General features: G+C 49.5%; 1 protein-coding gene across 1 annotated transcript in view; it reads left to right on the forward strand.

Moving 5' to 3' along the window:
* The first annotated feature begins 6,530 nt into the window (after positions 1-6,530).
* The window catches only part of LOC102421979 (synaptojanin-1-like), a 27,844-nt gene continuing 15,900 nt past the window's right edge, over positions 6,531-18,474 (forward strand). Inside the window, 10 exon segments of the mRNA XM_023748542.1 lie at positions 6,531-6,838; positions 7,495-7,579; positions 9,864-10,004; positions 10,212-10,404; positions 10,643-10,801; positions 11,880-12,036; positions 12,797-12,914; positions 13,003-13,218; positions 15,089-15,167; positions 17,724-17,886. Of these exon segments, the coding sequence (XP_023604310.1) occupies positions 6,670-6,838; positions 7,495-7,579; positions 9,864-10,004; positions 10,212-10,404; positions 10,643-10,801; positions 11,880-12,036; positions 12,797-12,914; positions 13,003-13,218; positions 15,089-15,167; positions 17,724-17,886 (1,480 nt within the window). The 5' untranslated portion in view covers positions 6,531-6,669.

Genomic DNA, 18,474 nt, shown 5'->3' on the forward strand with positions numbered 1-18,474 from the left:
TCTTGGCATTCATCACTTTGAATATTTCTTGCCACTCCCTTCTGGCCTGCAAAGTTTCTGTTGAGAAATCAGCTGACAGTCGTATGGGTATTCCCTTGTAGGTAACTGAGTTTCTTTCTCTTGCTGCTTTTAAGATTCTCTCTTTGTCTTTTGCTCTTGGCATTTTAATTATGATGTGTCTTGGTGTGGTCCTCTTTGGATTCCTTTTGTTTGGGGTTCTCTGCGCTTCCTGGACTTGTAAGTCTATTTCTTTCACCAGGTGGGGGAAGTTTTCTGTCATTATTTCTCCAAATAGGTTTTCAATATCTTGCTCTCTCTCTTCTTCTGGCACCCCCATAATTCGGATGTTGGTACATTTGAAGTTGTCCCAGAGGCTCCTTACACTATCTTCATATTTTTGGATTCTTTTTTCTTTTTGTTTTTCCGGTTGGGTGTTTTTTGCTTCTTCGTATTTCAAATCTTTGACTTGATTCCTGCAATCTTCTAGTCTGCTGTTGGAACTCTGTATAATATTTTTTATTTCAGTCAGTGTATGCTTAATTTCTAGTTGGTCCTTTTTCATAACCTCGAGGGTCTCACTAGACTTCTTGAGGGTCTCATTAAGTTTATCGGCGGTTTCCAGAGAATTCTTAAAAAACCTTAAAAGTGTGGTTTTGAACTCTATATCCAGTAGTTTGCTTTCCTCCATTTCTGTCATTTGTGACCTGTTTATTTGTCTCCGCATTTTTTATGCTTCCCTGTGTTGATAGAGTGGTTTTCTGTGTTAGGTGTCCTATAGGGCCCAGTGGCTCAGCCTCCCCAAATACCTGAGGTGGACACTCTTGGTGCACCCCTTTGTGGGCTGTGTGCACAGTCTTGTTGTAGTTAAGCCTTGATTGTTGTAGGTATCATTGGGAGGAATTGACCTCCAGGCCAATTGGCTGTGAGAATCAGCTGTGTCTGCAGTGGGAGAACTTCTGTGCTGGAGACACCCTTCTGGGGCAAGACTTGCTTCAGTGGGGCTTTGGTGCTCACTGAGTCTGCCCCCTGAGTGTGTCCCTTATGGATCCGAGGAGCTGTAATCTGGATGGTCCCACTCTGACCACGGGGTACACTGGCTCTTGGATCTCTAAAGAGGTGCTAATTTAGCCTCTGCCTGAGGCTACGCAGCAGGAGCCCAGCTGTGAAGCAATGCAATCTGCTGTGGGGCCTTGGGCCTTCTTTTGGAAGTTCTGGGTTTTTCTGACCCAGCTGCAGTTTGTTAGGTAATTTTCAGATTGCAAAGGGCCAGGCCTTTCATATGCAAAAGCCTCTGCGCACAGCTTGGGTGGGGTGGGGTCTCTGGGGATCAACAGGGCGGAGCAAGCAGCTATGGCTGCTCCTCAGTCCTACCCTAAGAGGCCCCGCTTCTCAGTGTCCCGGTAATCTCTGCAAGCACCTCTGAGAGAAAGCCGCCCTCGAGTTCCGACCGATGCCAGACAGTCCAGTTTCTCCTGTATGAGTCTGGGTCCCCAGAGACTCGCCCGGAACTGGAATTCAGAGCAATCAGGAGCTTGAGACTCCCTCCCGATTGAAAAAGACAACCGTGTCCTCAGTTTCCAGCCCTTTCCACATGCTCCGCATCCTCAGCTGCCAACCCTTTCCACGTGCACCTCTGTATCTCTGCACTTTACTTCCACACTGCACCTCCTCTGAGTCTCAGTGTGCTTTTCTCTTTCCTTCTAGTTGTAGAATTTCCACTCAGCCAGCCTTCCTGTGGTTCTGGATGATGTCCGTTTTGTCTTTTAGTTGTATTTTTGAAGTGGTTGTGTGAGGCAGCAATTTCCAGTGTTTACCTATGCCGCCATCTTGGTTTCTCCTCACTATTTCCAATCTTAACATTTGACATAAATATATGGTTATCTTTCATTGTGCCTTTAATTTAAACCACAAGAACTTGAGCTCATATCAGGAACATATACTAAGCAGTATCATGAGAAAACTCAGCATTCATTGTAAAACTTAATAAATTAGACTTCCTTACTCTACGTTTTTTTCTATTTTAACTTCTTAGCACTCAACATTTTTATTTCCTCTGTTATCTCCAAACCAAACCTTCCAGTTTTCCCTGTGCACGTAGGAGAAATGGTTCCTCATCAGGCAATGTTCTCGGATAATTACTTGGATTCTTTAGAATTGTTCCTGGTGCTGAGGTCGTTAAGTACAGTCAGCTCCTCAGGGCTCTGTAGGTAGGCTGGGGGGCTGAGGCCCACTAAAGCTTTAAAACACAAAATCTGGCCCTGGCCGGTGTGGCTCAGTGGTTGGGTGTCATGTGCACCAATAGGTTGCTGGTTCGATTCCTGGTCAAGGCAGCTGCACGGGTTTCGGTCTCGATACCCTGTAGGTGCAGGAGGCAGCCAATGGATCTGATGCCTCTCTCTCTTCCTTTCCCTTCCTCTCTCTCTAAAATCAATAAAAAACATCCTTTTTAAAAACCTGCTATACCTACGCTTTTAATGTCAAGCTTCCTTTTTGCTTCCGGCAGTGGAGACTTAGCTGCTTGCATCCTCTCACCTCTTCCCCCTGGGCCCCCCTGGGCCGCCCTTGAGGCGAAGGCATCACTAAGCCATCGAAAGTAAGCAGCGAGGGGAAGGAAAGGAAGAGCGAGGGACCCGCGTTTCCTAGGCTTAGTCACCAGCTTAGTTTCCTGCACATTCTCCTGTGTGTGAAATAGGCCTTAAAAAACAAACCCAGTTCTGCCGTAGCCTTGTCCTAAGGTGGGTGACATCTTGGGGAACATCTTGAGTGTGTGCCAATTCTGCATTCGTCTCTGCATGATTTCACTGGCGGTAAACCAGGTACACACAGAAACTGCCCCCAGCAGAGCAAGGTGAGTAGGATATAAAACACATTCATACAGCCCTAACCGGTTTGGCTCAGTGGATAGAGCGTCAGCCTGCAGACTCAAGGGTCCCAGGTTCGATTCCGGTCAAGGGCATGTACCTTGGTTGCGTGCACATCCCCAGTAGGGGGTGTGCAGGAGGCAGCTGGTCGATGTTTCTCTCTCATCGATATTTCTAACTCTCTTTCCCTCTCCCTTCCTCTCTGTAAAAAATCAATAAAACATATTTTAAAAAAAAAACACATACATACAGCCCAACCGGTGTGGCTCAGTGGTTGAGTATCAACTATGCAACAGGAGGATGCCCGGTTCAATTCCACATCAGGGCACAGGCCTGGGTTGTAGGCTCAGTCCCCAGCAGGGGATGTGCAGGAGGCAACTGATCAATGATTCTCTCTAATCGATATTTCTGCCTCTCCCTCTCCTTTCCTCTCTCTCTAAAAATCAATTAAAAAAAATTTTTAAAGAATACACACACACACCTGTGCACACACCTCTCGTCCCTCTCCCTCGGGTCCCCAGCTGTGCTGAGAGCCACTCCCACCACTGGTGCTGCCACTCAGGGACCTGCCTCCGACACTCGGTGACTCGGGCTGCAGCCTCCCGGGCTGTTGCTGCGAGCTGGCGTTGGGTCATGATGAAGGAGCAGTTAGGCCCCCTGAACCACGAACACGTGTAAAACTGTGTCGTCTTCATTAGGTTCCTGTCCTTTTTGGTACATCACCACCAAGGCGATTGTTTGGCTCTAACTCCATTTTTCCCATAAACCCTGTGGCTGGGACATGGCAGTTTTGCACAGCATGGTGATTTTTTTGGAATACGTGTGTTTTGTTATAACTGAATTGATTGAGCTTATCAATTGGTGAGTCCCAGAAAGAATTCTAAAAGGTGTATGTTAGGGCAGTATCTTCCCACGCTCAGAACCTCCAGCCTCTCAGGTTTTCAGGTGCATGTTCTCATTCACGTGTATGTGCACATGTGTGCACACACACAGTCACACACACACACACACACACACACACAGGAGCAGCCTGAGGAGCAGGCCCAGCACCTGACATCAGAGTCGCTGTCAGGTTTCCCTCAGATGCAGACAGTTGGCTTCAGCTGCTGATCATGTTTAGAGTCTGTGCCCTGCAGCCTCCCGAGAACATCAGGGCATCGGAGGGGCTGGAGCGGAGGGAGGCCGCCCGAGGGCGGTTTGTCACCCCCGGGTCTGCCCTCGCCTCGCTGTGTTACTAACGAGCCTTTGTTTCCCTCCTCATGCATCCGTAGTCTCTGAGCAGACGCTGCAGTCAGGTACAGTACAGAGAACCACCAACCTAACAGCAGCTGTTTCTTTACTTTCCTGAGGGTGCTCTTGTGAACAAATGCAGCCCTGTCCGTGGAAGCTCCCTTTTCCCCTCAGATTCTAGCAGCACAAACGGACACCTCACTGTAACCTGAGGGAAAGTGTCGGTTTGAGAAAACAGTCTCTTCACTTAGAACGCTCTCTGCCACCCGTGGCGGCTGTCACACCCAGTTCAGTGGAGCTCACTAGTGTCATGCCGCTTCATGCTTCATGAACAAGCGTTACTGGTGGGGAGACCCGGTGGAACCTTGGGGTGGGTTTCAGGGTGCTACCTATGATGTTTGTGATGCGCCCCGTGTTTCCCACTCACAATGTTTGAAAGGCATTGGCTCCTCCTCACACTGGAGGGGACATTCTCCAGGACCCGAACTCGCCTGGACTGAAGTCTGTTGAAAAGCGTCGAGGTTGCCGACCAAGCTGGGAGCGTTGAGCATATAAGACCGAACAGTGGTTATTTCTTGCCTTTGCTGTTCATAGCAATTTCATGCCTTCGTTTTCTGGTCAGAGTTGGTGATCTTGTCTTTAAAACCAAGTTTGTGGTGAAGGGAACAAAAGCTAAACTCTTGCCAGAAATTTAGTGGAAAAGACACCTTTTCCCCTTCACTCAGATCCCGTGTCACTAGGGCTTGTCTGGCTAGTGGTGCCGAGCCCTTCGAGAGACGTGGGCGTTTTCCTGAAAAGGACGGAGGCCGAGCACACCCCAGCTCTCTGGGCTCTGTCCTGAGATGCACTTCCCGGGGACAGTGTGGTGCTGAGGGTGGACGTCATTTGAGCAGAGACTCGTTTCTTTCTGCACGTGAAGGTTAAGGGCCGGCCGGTGGAGAAAAGCTAGGATTTTTAAAACCCGTTCCATTTATAAACTGACTGTTCGTTCATACAGTGTGTCATGGTCTGGCTGATGGTGTTCAGCAGCAGGTCATGAAGGACTGGTGTTTAGATACAGAAAGGGTGGCAGAAGCTGTTTGCGAAGTAGGAACAATGGCAGTGGCCTCAGTTATACAGACCAGCGTCTGTATTGGGGTCAGCCAGCTTCCAGCACCTAGGCCAGCAGCCAGGACACACCGTCTGCTTTCTCCACCTCCACACCTCTGCGCAAGCGGTCAGGCCAAGCAGTGAGGGCGGAAAGCTGCCCTGGGATCAGAGCTGTGCTCACAGGTTATTTCCCTCTTTCGCTCATTCTCTCACCAAACTGCGGTGTCCTGGTTCCATACGATAAATAATAGGATAAAACTGTGTCCTGTGGTGAACGGTGAGAATCGTTCTGCTTTTCTTTTCCTTTGACCCATTGCTGCCAGTTAAGTGCATCATCTCTGTTTTAGATGAAGGACCTGTACAATTCCATCCACTCTAAGTGCCAAGAATTTAACTTAACCGACAGGAAGTGCGCTTTAGAAGGAAGGAAAATAGGGCAAGAGAGCGAGGATTTCAGGTGTATGGGGCATTCATTCATTCACCAATTATTTATTGAGCACTTCCTCTGTACCAGGGGCTTCTAGTCACTAAGATAGTGCAGTAGACCAACATATCTGCCCTCCTGGAGCTTTCATTCTTGTGAAGAGAGACAGACAGTTACAGATCAATAGATAAAACGCGTAGTTTGTGAACGGTGAGAAATGCTATAGAGAAAAAGCAAGGAGTGGACGGAGGAGGTTAGGCACGGAATGTGGATGTTAATGAGGCACCTCCCAACAAAGTGAAGACCTGAATGAAGTGAGGGAGGAGCGTGCAGGCAGTGGAAGCAGCCAGTGCAAAGGCCCTGTGGCAGGAGCGGGCCTGACACTGCCGGGAGGGCAGTGGCTGAGCAGTGAGTGAATGGGGATGGCTAGCAGGTGAGGGCACAGGCAAGGCACATGGTTCCAGGAAGTTGCTTCCACTCTGAGTGGGATGGGAAGCATTTATCAGTGACCTCATCTCCGGCACCTCCTTGTCATCCAGACTTCGTATCTTTGTCAGGGAGCCCTAATTCATCAACCACCTGTTAGTAGCTGGAATCTTAGATGTAAATGTCCTTAAATGTTTTTGTTTGGGGAGAAAGTAAATTTATATTTTTACCAGCCTTTGAATGAAAGTTATATGAAGGTCAGTGGCATACTTCTAAAAAATGTCCTGTCTCTAATTTTGTGCCTTACAAAAACAACGTAGCATTTCATTGAAAAGAACCGTTCCTCCGCATGTTGTGTGTTGCTGCAGTAATTTCACCATAGCTTCTCTTATTTTGGTGACCGTGTCTACGCGGTCGACTTTTAAATTGTGCTGGTGGGTTGCATCGGGCTGGGCTCTGCTCAGGGCTGCTCTCTGCCTCTGCATGTGCCCACGGTGCTTCGTGCTTGTTTACCGTGATGCTTGTACGTTGCGGGCGCCACTTCTCAGCGGTGAAAATCCGTTTTCATCACCGTTTTAGTGCAGTTAAAACTCTGTTGTGTTTTGTCTTTGATTAGCCTCTTCGAAAGTTCTGAAGAGCATGTGCGAGAGTTTCTACAAGTTTTCAAAGCCCAAGAAGATCCGCGTGTGTGTGGGCACCTGGAATGTGAACGGCGGGAAGCAGTTCCGCAGCATAGCTTTTAAGAACCAGACCCTCACCGACTGGCTTCTTGATGCCCCCAGGCTGGCGGGCATCCAGGAGTTTCAAGGTTGGCCTTTTATGATGTGGGTGTAACTGACGAGTCCCGACTGATTTCTTAACCTGGAAAACAAGGGAGCCCTTCTCACGATGCATGACTTACAAAGGAAGCTTGGGTTTAGAAATTGGAAGTCCAACATTTTATAGACCAAGTCCATCAAAGGCTTCCCTCCTTTTTATTTCTAGGTTTTTACTTTCTGAAAAGCACAAAGGACCAGGCCTGTGGTTTTCGAATTTGAATGTGAAAAATCTCTCCCAACAGTTACCTCGAATTTGCGGTTTTCTCAGCCGCTTGTTGTCTGAGCCTTTTCTAAGACCCGCTTCCCCTCCAGTGTTGTTCACGTTAGCCTCTTAGAGGGGCTTGTTCCTCTACTGTCCATGGTATGAACTTGAGCAAGAATTCTTTCACAGTGATCTGTGCAAGGCCTTAAGGGTCTCCCAGAACAACAGTCTTAGAAGCAGCCCTGGGGCGCCTGAGTGAAGTAAATTTAAAGTAATGTTGTTCCACGCCCGGGCTTTTGTCTTCAGTTTGAATTTGGTTAAACTGAAAACACAAACGTGGATCTTCATGAGAACTGGTGGTGATCCCAGTCGTGTGGGGGCTGGAGGCAGGGTGCCGTTTGACAGGCTGCATTTTAATGGTCTTTCTTGAATGCGTGATTGCAGAGAGAAGAAGTAAGCCGACAGACATATTTGCGATCGGGTTTGAGGAGATGGTGGAGCTGAATGCCGGAAACATTGTGAATGCGAGGTAAGCCAGCAGGCAGCACCGGCGTCCTGGGGCGGCGTGGAGGCAGAGACGCAGCTCAGCAGTGTCTGTTTGCAGAGACTGAGAGGAAATATGAGACGTCCCTTTAAACTATGAAAGAGCAGTCCTCAGACTTGGTATCGGATCTTTTCTACAAGAATTTCCGAAGAACGTTGAAAATCTTAAAGAATTTTTTACAAATCTCTTTAATATCTGGCTTAAGACAGCTGGCTTCTCACGTTTCCTTTTGCAGGAGTCTGTTGTGGTGTGTTGTTTGGTTGAACTATATGACGAAAATTACATAAGTATGTAGTTGGAAATGGAAATATTTTTTTTTTTTTTTTTTTTAAATATATTTTATTGATTTTTCACAGAGAGGAAGGGAGAGAGATAGAGAGTTAGAAACATCGATGAGAGAGAAACATCGACCAGCTGCCTCCTGCATATCTCCCACTGGAGATGTGCCCGCAACCCAGGTACATGCCCTTGACCGGAATCGAACCTGGGACCTTTCAGTCCGCAGGCCGACGCTCTATCCACTGAGCCAAACCGGTTTCGGCGGAAATGGAAATATTTTAATGGCCTTTTCCGGTAATTTTTTCTCTGAGACTACACCAAAACTCAACAAATAGAGTAGTTTCTTAAAGTTTAGTTGCAATGTGGAATCTGAAAACACAGCAATGAACTTTTTGTGCGAATGTTCATTTTTTATTGGTCTGTGTTATGCCCAGATTTCAAGATCCCCAAGAAACCAACATCAGGGAGCCAGCCAGTCCGATGCAAAAGCATAAGAATCTGTATTTCAAGCTAGCTTGAGCTCCCCGTCCACCAGACTCGCCGACACAATGGCAAGCCAAGTGGCCAAGAGAGCGAACCCCCACGTAGAGACGGGCTTTATGGGGGGGGGGTTGGAGTAAGGGGAGGAGAAAGGACTGTGCTCTGCCACCTGGGTGTGGCTAGCAGAGTAGGACGCAGCCCCTACCCTGGGGCAAGATGGAGGACCTAGCCCTCGCCCTTTCAGTCTGTCTTTGACTGATGCATGATTTTGAAACATCGCTTGTTGTTCACTAAGAATACGTTAGCTCGCTGAGTTAGGGAGATCTTCACATGTTGGCCGTGCCCTTAACACATTCAGAATATGCGTCGGTGCCATCGTCACTGACCTCATCAGCAGCTGTGGAGGATCAGGGACTTGTCAAGGTCACAGGAGCAGCCACACGTTTTCCAAAATTCTCACTTTTGCTTAAAAACTCAAATTTTATCATTGGGAGCACATACCGAAGGTTGTTTCCCTTGAAAAGATAGGATTGGTCCAAAAAGGATTTGCTAAATAACCTAACTCTGAATAACCAGTCTTTCTGGGATTAATTCTTTAAGTACAAATTGTTTTCTATGAAAAAAGTGGCAGTTCATCTCTCAGCTCACACTGTCAGGGGCTTTTCCGAGAAATGACAGCCACTTGTCACAGAGCAGGCAGACGCTTTGTGTGTATCCCTTTGTCACACAGCCCAAGGGAGGGGCCGGGGCTGCGCTCCGATCAAGTCAGTGTTGGCTGCTGCATCGGGACCGTCTCAGTGAAATGCACTCTTTAAAGTGCAGTGCGAGGCAGTGAGGAGGGCGCCCACCAGGCGCCTGGCCTGGCTCCGTGCAGGGCGTCGGCGCTCAGGCCTCGTTGCTTCCACCTGTGACAGCGGACGCCCGTGGACACAGGGAGAGGGAGGCAGGGGCTCAGTAGTGCGTGGAAATGGCTTCGAGCTCGTGGGTTTGGGGACCCCCAGGGATGTTCCCAGACCACACTTTGGGAATTGCTGTTCTGAAGCCTCATTACAAATCAAATTATTTGAGTGAAACCCAGAGCTTAACAGCTTTATTTTAACCAAGTGTGTCTGCTTTTAAAGTTGAGCAATTGCCCATCTTTGATGACTTTTAAAAAGATTTTCAGAATAAACTTGTGGGTGAAATAGTATGGTACGAGAGTGTGGGCCTTGATTGGACCCTGTAAGAAGACAGTGTGGCTCAGTGGTTGAGCATCAACCCATGAACCAAGAGGTCACTGGTTCGATTCCCGGTCAGGGCACATGCCCGGCTTGAGGGCTCCATCCCCAGTAGGGGCGTGCAGGAGGCAGCCAATCGATGATGTTTCTCTCTCATCGATGTTTCATCTCTCTCTTTCTCAAAATCAATCAAAACATTTTTAAAAATGTGAGTACAATATAAACTATGGAGTGTAATTGACAGCTGTCTTACTAAGCAGGCGCCCCTGTCCGTGTCTTTGCTCCGCCCGCAGCACCACGAACCAGAAGCTCTGGGCCGTGGAGCTCCAGAAGACCCTCTCCCGGGACAACAAGTACGTGCTGCTGGCCTCCGAGCAGCTGGTGGGCGTCTGCCTGTTCGTCTTCATCCGCCCGCAGCACGCGCCCTTCATCAGGTGGGTGCCTCCGCCAGCTCCCGCCGCTGCTTGTTTCCCGTTGTCTGAGGAAGGAGTGACCTGCACTGGGAAACGGTGCCAGTCACCACCTCGCCCTCCAGTGGCCTCGGGTGCGCGCTCCTGTCATTATGTGACGCCCGGCCCTGATGTCTCGGGCACCGGGACCTGTTGGTGTCGCATCGTTGATTCCGGTTCTCTGTGTCCCAGGGATGTCGCCGTGGACACTGTGAAGACGGGAATGGGAGGCGCCACTGGCAACAAGGGAGCGGTGGCCATCCGCCTGCTGTTCCACACGACCAGCCTCTGCTTCGTCTGCAGCCACTTCGCCGCAGGGCAGTCCCAGGTCAAGGAGCGGAACGAGGACTTCGCGGAGATCGTGCGGAAGCTGAGCTTCCCTATGGTGAGCCCCGCGCTCTGGGAGGTGGGCACGGGAGCTGTGCTAAGGTGCCCAGCTCTCGCTCAGCTTCTGAGGATTTCACATAGTGCCTAGAAGTACCAACAGCGCTCGCCTAGACAGATACCTCACGTGTTCTCACCGCTGGGTGGCATGTATGAGCGCAGCGGGGGGGTGGGGGGGCAAAGAAATCGCCGTAAACATTGTGAGTTGCGCTCTGACGGAACCCATCTCCCTGCTCTAGGGACGGATGCTCTTTTCCCACGATTACGTGTTCTGGTGCGGCGACTTCAACTACCGCATCGACCTCCCTAATGAGGAGGTGAAGGAGCTCATCAGGCAGCAGAACTGGGACGCCCTCATCGCAGGGGATCAGCTGATCAGCCAGAAGAACGCCGGGCAGGTGCGTCCCGGGAGGACCGCGCTGAGAAGGGGGCCTTGGCTACGCAGCGCGCTTTTCTTAGCCGAGTGCTGCCTTGTCAGTCTCGCGGGGTCTCTTTACACCTAATGAATACATAGCTGTAGTCTGACAGGTGCAGACTTACCTTCCCTTTAAAAAAAGAAAAGGAGAGGAAAGGAAAACCCACATTAACTCCCCGGAAGGAAAATATATTGTCTCAATAAGATTAGCTTTTAAGTAGAAGAATATACTTTTTTTTAGTAATAATGAATTTAGAATCTTCGTCTTCAGGGCTACTGTTTTTTTAACTTAAGATCATGTGATAATATGTTTTATCTTTTTTCTCTTATTATATCATCTGCCTTTTTTAAAATATATTTTTTATTGATTTCAGAGAGGAAGGGAGAGGGAGAGAGAGATAGAAACATCAATGATGAAAGAGAGTCATTGATTGTCGGCCTCCTGCATGCCCCCCACTGGGGATGGAGCCCACAACTCGGGCATGTGTCCTCCTGGTTCATAGGTTGACACTCAACCATTGAGCCACACCAGCCGGGCTCATCTGCCTTTTTGAAACTTATTTCTTAAAATGTGTGGCCACAGCATTTTGGAAGAATTAAGTAAAAGTTCTTTCAGAGTGGAGGCAATTGTGGCCACTTGCTCTGGTGCCTTCATGGGCAGCGGTCACCAACCAGTGGTCCACGGACCACTGGGGTCCGTGAGGTCCGAAAGGTTGGTGACCGCTGTCCATGGGGGTCAGACCTGCATTCGAGCACTTGGGCACCACTTGCCGTTTGGGGCCCCGGGTCCTCATCTGAGAACAGACATGCGACCAGATGACTTCCAAAGTCCCGACAGGGCGGTGGGCTCCTCAGTGCGAGGTCAGGCGGGCGCCCAGGGCCACGGGTCGGGTTCTTCCCTCGCTTTGTTCCGCGCATCGGACGTGTTTATCCGATGTGCACAGATGTCATGAGAGGCCTCAGTGCTTAGACGTAGTGAATGCTGCCTCAGTGAAAATGTTTTGCTTTGTAAGCAACTTACTTTGTATATAAATAACTTACTTTGTATATGTTTATTGTAGATTTTTAGAGGATTTTTAGAAGGAAAAGTAACCTTTGCTCCGACATATAAATATGATTTGTTTTCTGAAGACTATGACACCAGCGAAAAGTGCCGCACCCCCGCGTGGACCGACCGCATCCTCTGGAGGAGGAGGAAGTGGCCTTTTGATCGATCAGGTCGGGAAGTGGCTCCTCATGTCACTGAGTTGGTGCGGGTTCTGGGAGGGAGGGAGAGGGGGGTGTGAGTGTCAGAGGAGGGGCTTCTTCCAGACGGTTGTATTTATTTTTACTTTTCTAATTTTTTTGTTTTGTTTATTTTAATTCCATCTATTGGGGTGACTGGTTAATGAGTTCATGTAGGTTTCAAGTGTCCGTCTCTATGGTACATGGTCTGTGTACCCCCTGTGTGCCCACCACCCACAGTCATATCTTCCGTCACCATGTTTGGCCCCTTCACCCTTTACTGCTTTTTAGCAAAGGTTACCTAGGATAGAATAAATAAAATTTAAATAAAAAACAGATTTAAAAAAATATTCTCAGATTGGCCTTTAATAACTTCATGAATTTTTCAGTCTGTCTCAAGGACATTATTTCATATAAAGAGAAGCGAGAAAGCACTTGGCATTTTAGTTGGCCGCCAGCTGAGGCGCTGACATGTCAGGTGTGTGCACGTGTTGGGGGCTGCGGCTGCTCTGGAATTGCTTACAAAGCGCTGTGTGGGCACAGGCCCTGGAGTAGCCTCAGGTGAAGCCGCCTCTCACTTGCTATTAAGTAAACGTCAAGCTGTAACTTCACCACAAGCCTCTCTGACCGGAAGGTGTGTAGACCTGCTGCCTGTCCCTGAGGGTGTCTGCGCGGCAGCCTCGGAGGCGGAAGGTGCGAGGAAGGGGCCGGCCGGCCTGCCGCTCACGCCCTCTGTTCCGTTGTCTCGCTGCAGCGGAGGACTTGGACCTCCTCAACGCCAGTTTCCAAGACGGAAGCAAAATCCTCTACACGTGGACCCCGGGCACGTTGCTGCACTACGGGCGGGCCGAGCTGAAGACCTCCGACCACAGGTGCCGCGTCTGCGTTCGCCGGGCTCGCCATGGAGGGTGACACGCGTCCTTCCGGAAGCATCCTAACCCTGTCTTCCTCGCGCCTCAGGCCCGTGGTCGCCCTCATCGACATCGACATCTTCGAGGTGGAGGCCGAGGAGAGGCAGAGCGTCTACAGGGAGGTCCTGGCCGAGCAGGGCCCGCCCGACGCCACGGTACTGGTCTCCGTCCAGAGCGCAGGGCCGGAGAGCAGCTTCTTCGATGACACTTTGATCGACGAGCTTCTGCAGCAGTTCGCGAATTTTGGTGAAGTGGTTCTCATAAGGTGAGAGAACTATTCATCGTTCAAAAGCAGCTCATGATTCCTGAACCAGATGTTCTGTACTAGAAAGGGCCTTACCTAGGGTTTGAATAGTATTGAATGTTGTTATTTCCAAACTGGGGGAGATCCATGCTCTAGAACGTTATTCAGCCTGGCTGGTGTGGCTTAGTGGCTGAGCGTCCACCTATGAACCAGGAGGTGAGGGTTCGATTCCCAGTCAGAACACATGCCTGAGTTGTGAGCTTGAACCCCAGTAGGGGGCATGCAGCAGGCAGCTGATCAATGATTCTCTCTCATCAATATTTTTATCTCTCCCTCTCCCTTCCTCTCTCTAAAATCGATAAAAATATATTTTTAAAATAAAATAAAACATTAGAGTCTTAAGAAGAAAAAAAAGTAAGTAAACAAGGAAAGGACTCCTGTCACCAGAAAGACTAAACTGATTCTCACCTCCTGGGCCAGAGCAGGACACCGGCAGGGAGGGACGAGCCTGAACTCCCGTGTAACCAGGAGGCTCCTGGAACGTGGACGGCACACAGTTAGGTGCACGTAGACACTCATCTCAATCGGGGGAAACTCTAGAAGCTTTTACCCTTGGAGTGAAAAGGGGGAGAAAATACAGCTTCCGGAAGGACCTACATAAATCCCTGGGCATTAGAACCGGAGTCTCTGTTAAAGTGAGACATGTGTGAGGGGCACGTTGCTGATGAAGGATCGGACCAAGCATTCGCCCTGCCCCGTTGGCCACGGGTGCCTGGAGCCGCCGTCAGAACAGCGGTTGGGGCGGGGATGGGTCTGAGTGCAGCCACAGGAAGGAGGGCGCTCCCCACCGTCAGCAGGTGAGGTCTTCATGGTACTCGGGTAGGATGGCTCTCCGTCTTTGAAAGGACAGGATCCTGCAGCTTCATAACGTTGGGCCAGAGAAGCTGTGCACATTGAGTGATTGTGGAAGTCTGTTCCGGCCTTTGCTTTAAGCTGGCAAAGTAACTGCACACGTGTGCTTTTATTTTAGTCTTTTCCTCTTAATGTCTATAATTCATGCTTTTGAATCCTAGTTAAGGGAGACTTTGTGTGTGTGTGTGTGTGTGTGTGTGTGTGTGTGTGTGTACCTCAATGCATGTATGTATTTTTCATCTTTGAAACTCTGCCAGGATCTCTGAACTTCCACCGTTGGGATTGTTTGAATTCGTCAGCCTGTTCCTGTAGGTCAGCCTGGCAGTGTGTGATTCGCTTTGTTCCTTTTTGCGTGATGACATTATTACATCTCAGTGACCATCTTCAGGGCTTATCCTGATGTCCTTTATTTTTTACTCTTGGGGTTCTTACTTCAAAATTGTAAACAGAATCATAGCCAAGGCCATCGAAGTCCCCAGACAGTAAGTGGCTGTCAGTGAGCCTCAGGCTCCTTGGGGAGGTCCGAGGTCGGTTTAATGAACACCCCGTCTTCTTTCTTGGTCAGAGGACATTGCTCCAGGGCAGTCAGCATACCTCCCGCAGGTCTGTGGGGTCAGGAGACTCGGACTCTGTCCTGTGACTTACTTGCCTTGTAAGGTCACTTGGAGCGAGCTGTTCAGCCTCTGGCCCCTTTCCCTGGTCGGTGAGGTGGCCGAGCGGATGAGCAGGGGTCACAGCTGGCCCTCACCGCAGGCCCGTTGCTTCTGGCCGCCTGTTAGCCGTGTGTGAAAGCCCTTTGACGCGGAATCTCGGGGGAAGAGCGCCCCCGCCAGGTCACCCGCCTGCTGCTCTCTCCAGTGTTTACTTCCCGGCCTCCGCGGGCCCTTGTTCATCAGTCATCAGCAGACGAGTCACGGGGCTAGTTATGTCTGAGGTGTTAATTATGTTTTTTTATTGTTCGTTTTTCTCTCTCTCGAAGGTTTGTAGAAGATAAAATGTGGGTTACATTTTTGGAGGGAAGTTCTGCCTTGAGTGTTCTGAGCCTCAGTGGTAAAGAGGTGAGTAGCTTTCGCTGACTCTAAGTTCTTCTGTAATTAAGTGAACAAGGGTTATGCTTTTATACAAATGCAGCAAGATTATCTAAATGAATTTCCAGTTCCAAAGGAGGAAAGACCTTATGGAGAACTTTAATATTTATTAAGACTAGGTGTCTGACTAGTTCAGGATTATTTTGGTCTGTCCCTAGAGATATTAACCATTGATCTAGATTAAGAAGAAACCATGTTTACCATCTAATTTGATTTTAATTATCCTATATAATAAAGAGGCAATATGCAAATTAACCCTCACACCCTCACAAAGATGGCTGCTTAGGAGGTGGAACTTTTGATGCTGACTGGCATAGAAACTGACCAATCAGAACCTAATCTGGGTGAACTGTGAAGGCAGAACCTAAGGTGCGGGCTGAGGAGGGGTTTTAAGGGCAGCAGCTGTTTGGTGTAAGGTGTAAGAAAGTGGTTCAATTTTTTAATGACCAATTTGGCAGTATAGTGCATATGGCTGGCTATCAGTCCAGATATAGGGATTATGTATTTTTGTTTGCCAAGAGCATCTCCTCCTGATAAAAAAGGTTTTTCTCCCCCATTTAAGCAATCCTATCCTATATAATCTATCTATACTAATAAAAGGGTCAACCGACCATCATCCGGATGTCTGACTTCCTTCCGGACAAAGCCATGGTGGTGGGGGCCGAGGCAGAGGCCGTTAGGGGCGATCAGGTGGCAGGGGAGGGCTGCTGGGGGCAAGATCAGTCAGGCAGGCAGAGGCAGTTAGGGATGATCAGGCCGGCAGGCAGGTGAGCGGTTAGGAGCCAGCGGTCCCAGATTGCAAGAGGGATGCCTGACTGCCAGTAGTCGGACATTTCCCAAGGGGTCTCTGATTGGAGGGTGCACGCTGGGCTGAAGGACCCCCCCCCCCCACCCCCGTGCACCGGGCCATTAGTTGTTATATAAAATGTTTTAAATTCTTAAGTTTGAATCAGGTATTTTGGCTCATCTATTTAATAGGAAAGATTTCTATCAAATGAATAAAATGCTTTATTGACAAGAAAACAAGGAAGAAGGTACTCATGATTCCTAGGAACTTGTTGGATTGGCTTAGATAGTGGTACCCAGGCCCCCTTTTCAAGCATAGGGACAATAATGCTCATAGAATATATAGTCAGTAATATTACAATAGCTGTGTATGGTGTCAGGTGGGTACTGGACTTATGATCACTTCATCATGTATATAAATACCTCTGTGTGGTACACCTGAAACTAACATACTATTGAATGTCAAGTGTAATTAAAAATTAAAACTAATAATTCCCCTCGGTAACAATCCATCCCATTGAGCCAGTTTAGAACTGTTTTAGTTAGTGGGGATGTCACTCCCTGTGATTGACATGTCACGTGGGGGTTTGTGTCGGTGCCTGGAGAGGTGACTGCCACAGAGGGCTGCGTCTCCGTTTCTCTCAGTGCTTTTGGCCGGACCCTCAGTGTCCGAGTGCATGGTCACTCGGTAGGATGGACGAAAATCCACGCGTGATTTCTCCAGTGGGGCAGCTTCATACGCATTTCCTGAGCTTCCTTTCGGTTCCATTGCTTGCGCTTCCTTGGAGAGAACATTTCCACACATACGTTGCTTTTGCAGTAGGTTTTGTAGGGTCTTGTTTGTTTTCCCAAATGTAGTCGTAGCACACTCGTGCAGCAGTAAGTCAGGAGACCCAGGAAAGCGCTTCCGCTCTGACAGCCCGAAAGCCCAGAAGGAGCAGGAGCTGTTGCTGTCTTGGCCTTGACCCCTGGCGTCAGTCTGCAGCCCCTGCTGTGTGCTGCGCGCTGCGCTCTCCCCAGTGCGTCTGGTGACCGCCGTGTCCTCGCCATCTGGGAACTGCTGACTTTTAAATGTCATTCCAGCTTTTGTCTCTTAAAAACCCCTTTCTCATCCCACGTGATGTTTAAGGGCAGCTCCTATGTCGGCCTTTCTTGTCAACTTTTACCCCCTTCTGAGTTTTCCTTTTGCCTTTCCCTGACAATTCAATCCCCCGCCCCCTTCAGCTCTGTCCCTCACCCTCAAGTCTAGTCACCTGTGTTATACTCTTAGAAAGTATCCACACTTCGGTCCCTTACAAGGCTTTCACAGTTTTGTAAACTATGTTTGTGGCGAGCGCTGTGTGATGATTCATGTTCCTCCTGGGGCTGAGGAACCCAGTGTGGACAGGAGAAGATTTGCTACTGTCTCTTCTGTGGCTGTTTCACCCGGGACAGTTAACATGTGGATCCAGGTCAGAGGAAGCGCCATGTTATGCAGCCAGTTGCGGGTGAACTTGCACCCGGTGGGGAGACACTGGCTGCAGCAGAGGACACAGCTCTGTGTCCTGGGAAAAGGCCTTAGCTGCTGCAGCACGTGCTTCTAACGGGAGCGTGGGGGCGTTTGAACTGGTTAAAATCAGTGTGTGGAGCAGTATGCTGCCTTGGTCTGCGTTAAACCTGTGTGAGCAAGGCAGCCACTGTGTTCCACGAGAGTTCATTTCCAGGCCAATGAACTGCTGTCTATGTCTCTCACTCAACTAGTTACTGGGCCGGACTATAACGATTACTTTGAAAAGTCCCGACTGGATCAAGAATTTGGAAGAAGAAATAAGTTTAGAGAAGATTAACGTCCCATTGCCTTCGTCGACAAGCTCCACGCTGCTGGGCGAGGACGCGGAGGTGGCGGCAGACTTCGACCTGGAAGGTTTGTTCATGGAACACACTCTCGCGTGCTTCTAGGCCACAGGGACTGCAGAGACGGAGGGAACTGGCCCTGGAATCGCGAGCAGAGAAACAGACCAAGTGAGGGCCCGAGAGGGCTGCCCTGAAAGGACAATGTGAAGAAGCCCCTGGGAATGTCAGAGCCGAGAGAGTGGTGGTTAGAAGCCACTGGGCATGTCAGAGCCGAGAGAGTGGTGGTTAGAAGCCACTGGGAATGTCAGAGCCGAGAGAGTGGTGGTTAGAAGCCACTGGGAATGTCAGAGCCGAGAGAGTGGTGGTTAGAAGCCACTGGGCATGTCAGAGCCGAGAGAGTGGTGGTTAGAAGCCACTGGGCATGTCAGAGCCGAGAGAGAGTGGTGGTTAGAAGCCCCTGGGAATGTCAGAGCCGAGAGAGTGGTGGTTAGAAGCCACTGGGCATGTCAGAGCCGAGAGAGAGTGGTGGTTAGAAGCCCCTGGGAATGTCAGAGCCGAGAGAGTGGTGGTTAGAAGCCACTGGGCATGTCAGAGCCGAGAGAGTGGTGGTTAGAAGCCACGTGGGAATGTCAGAGCCGAGAGAGAGTGGTGGTTAGAA

This window comes from Myotis lucifugus, unplaced genomic scaffold (genome assembly GCF_000147115.1).
Source record: "Myotis lucifugus unplaced genomic scaffold, Myoluc2.0 scaffold_1519, whole genome shotgun sequence".
Lineage (NCBI taxonomy): Eukaryota > Metazoa > Chordata > Mammalia > Chiroptera > Vespertilionidae > Myotis > Myotis lucifugus.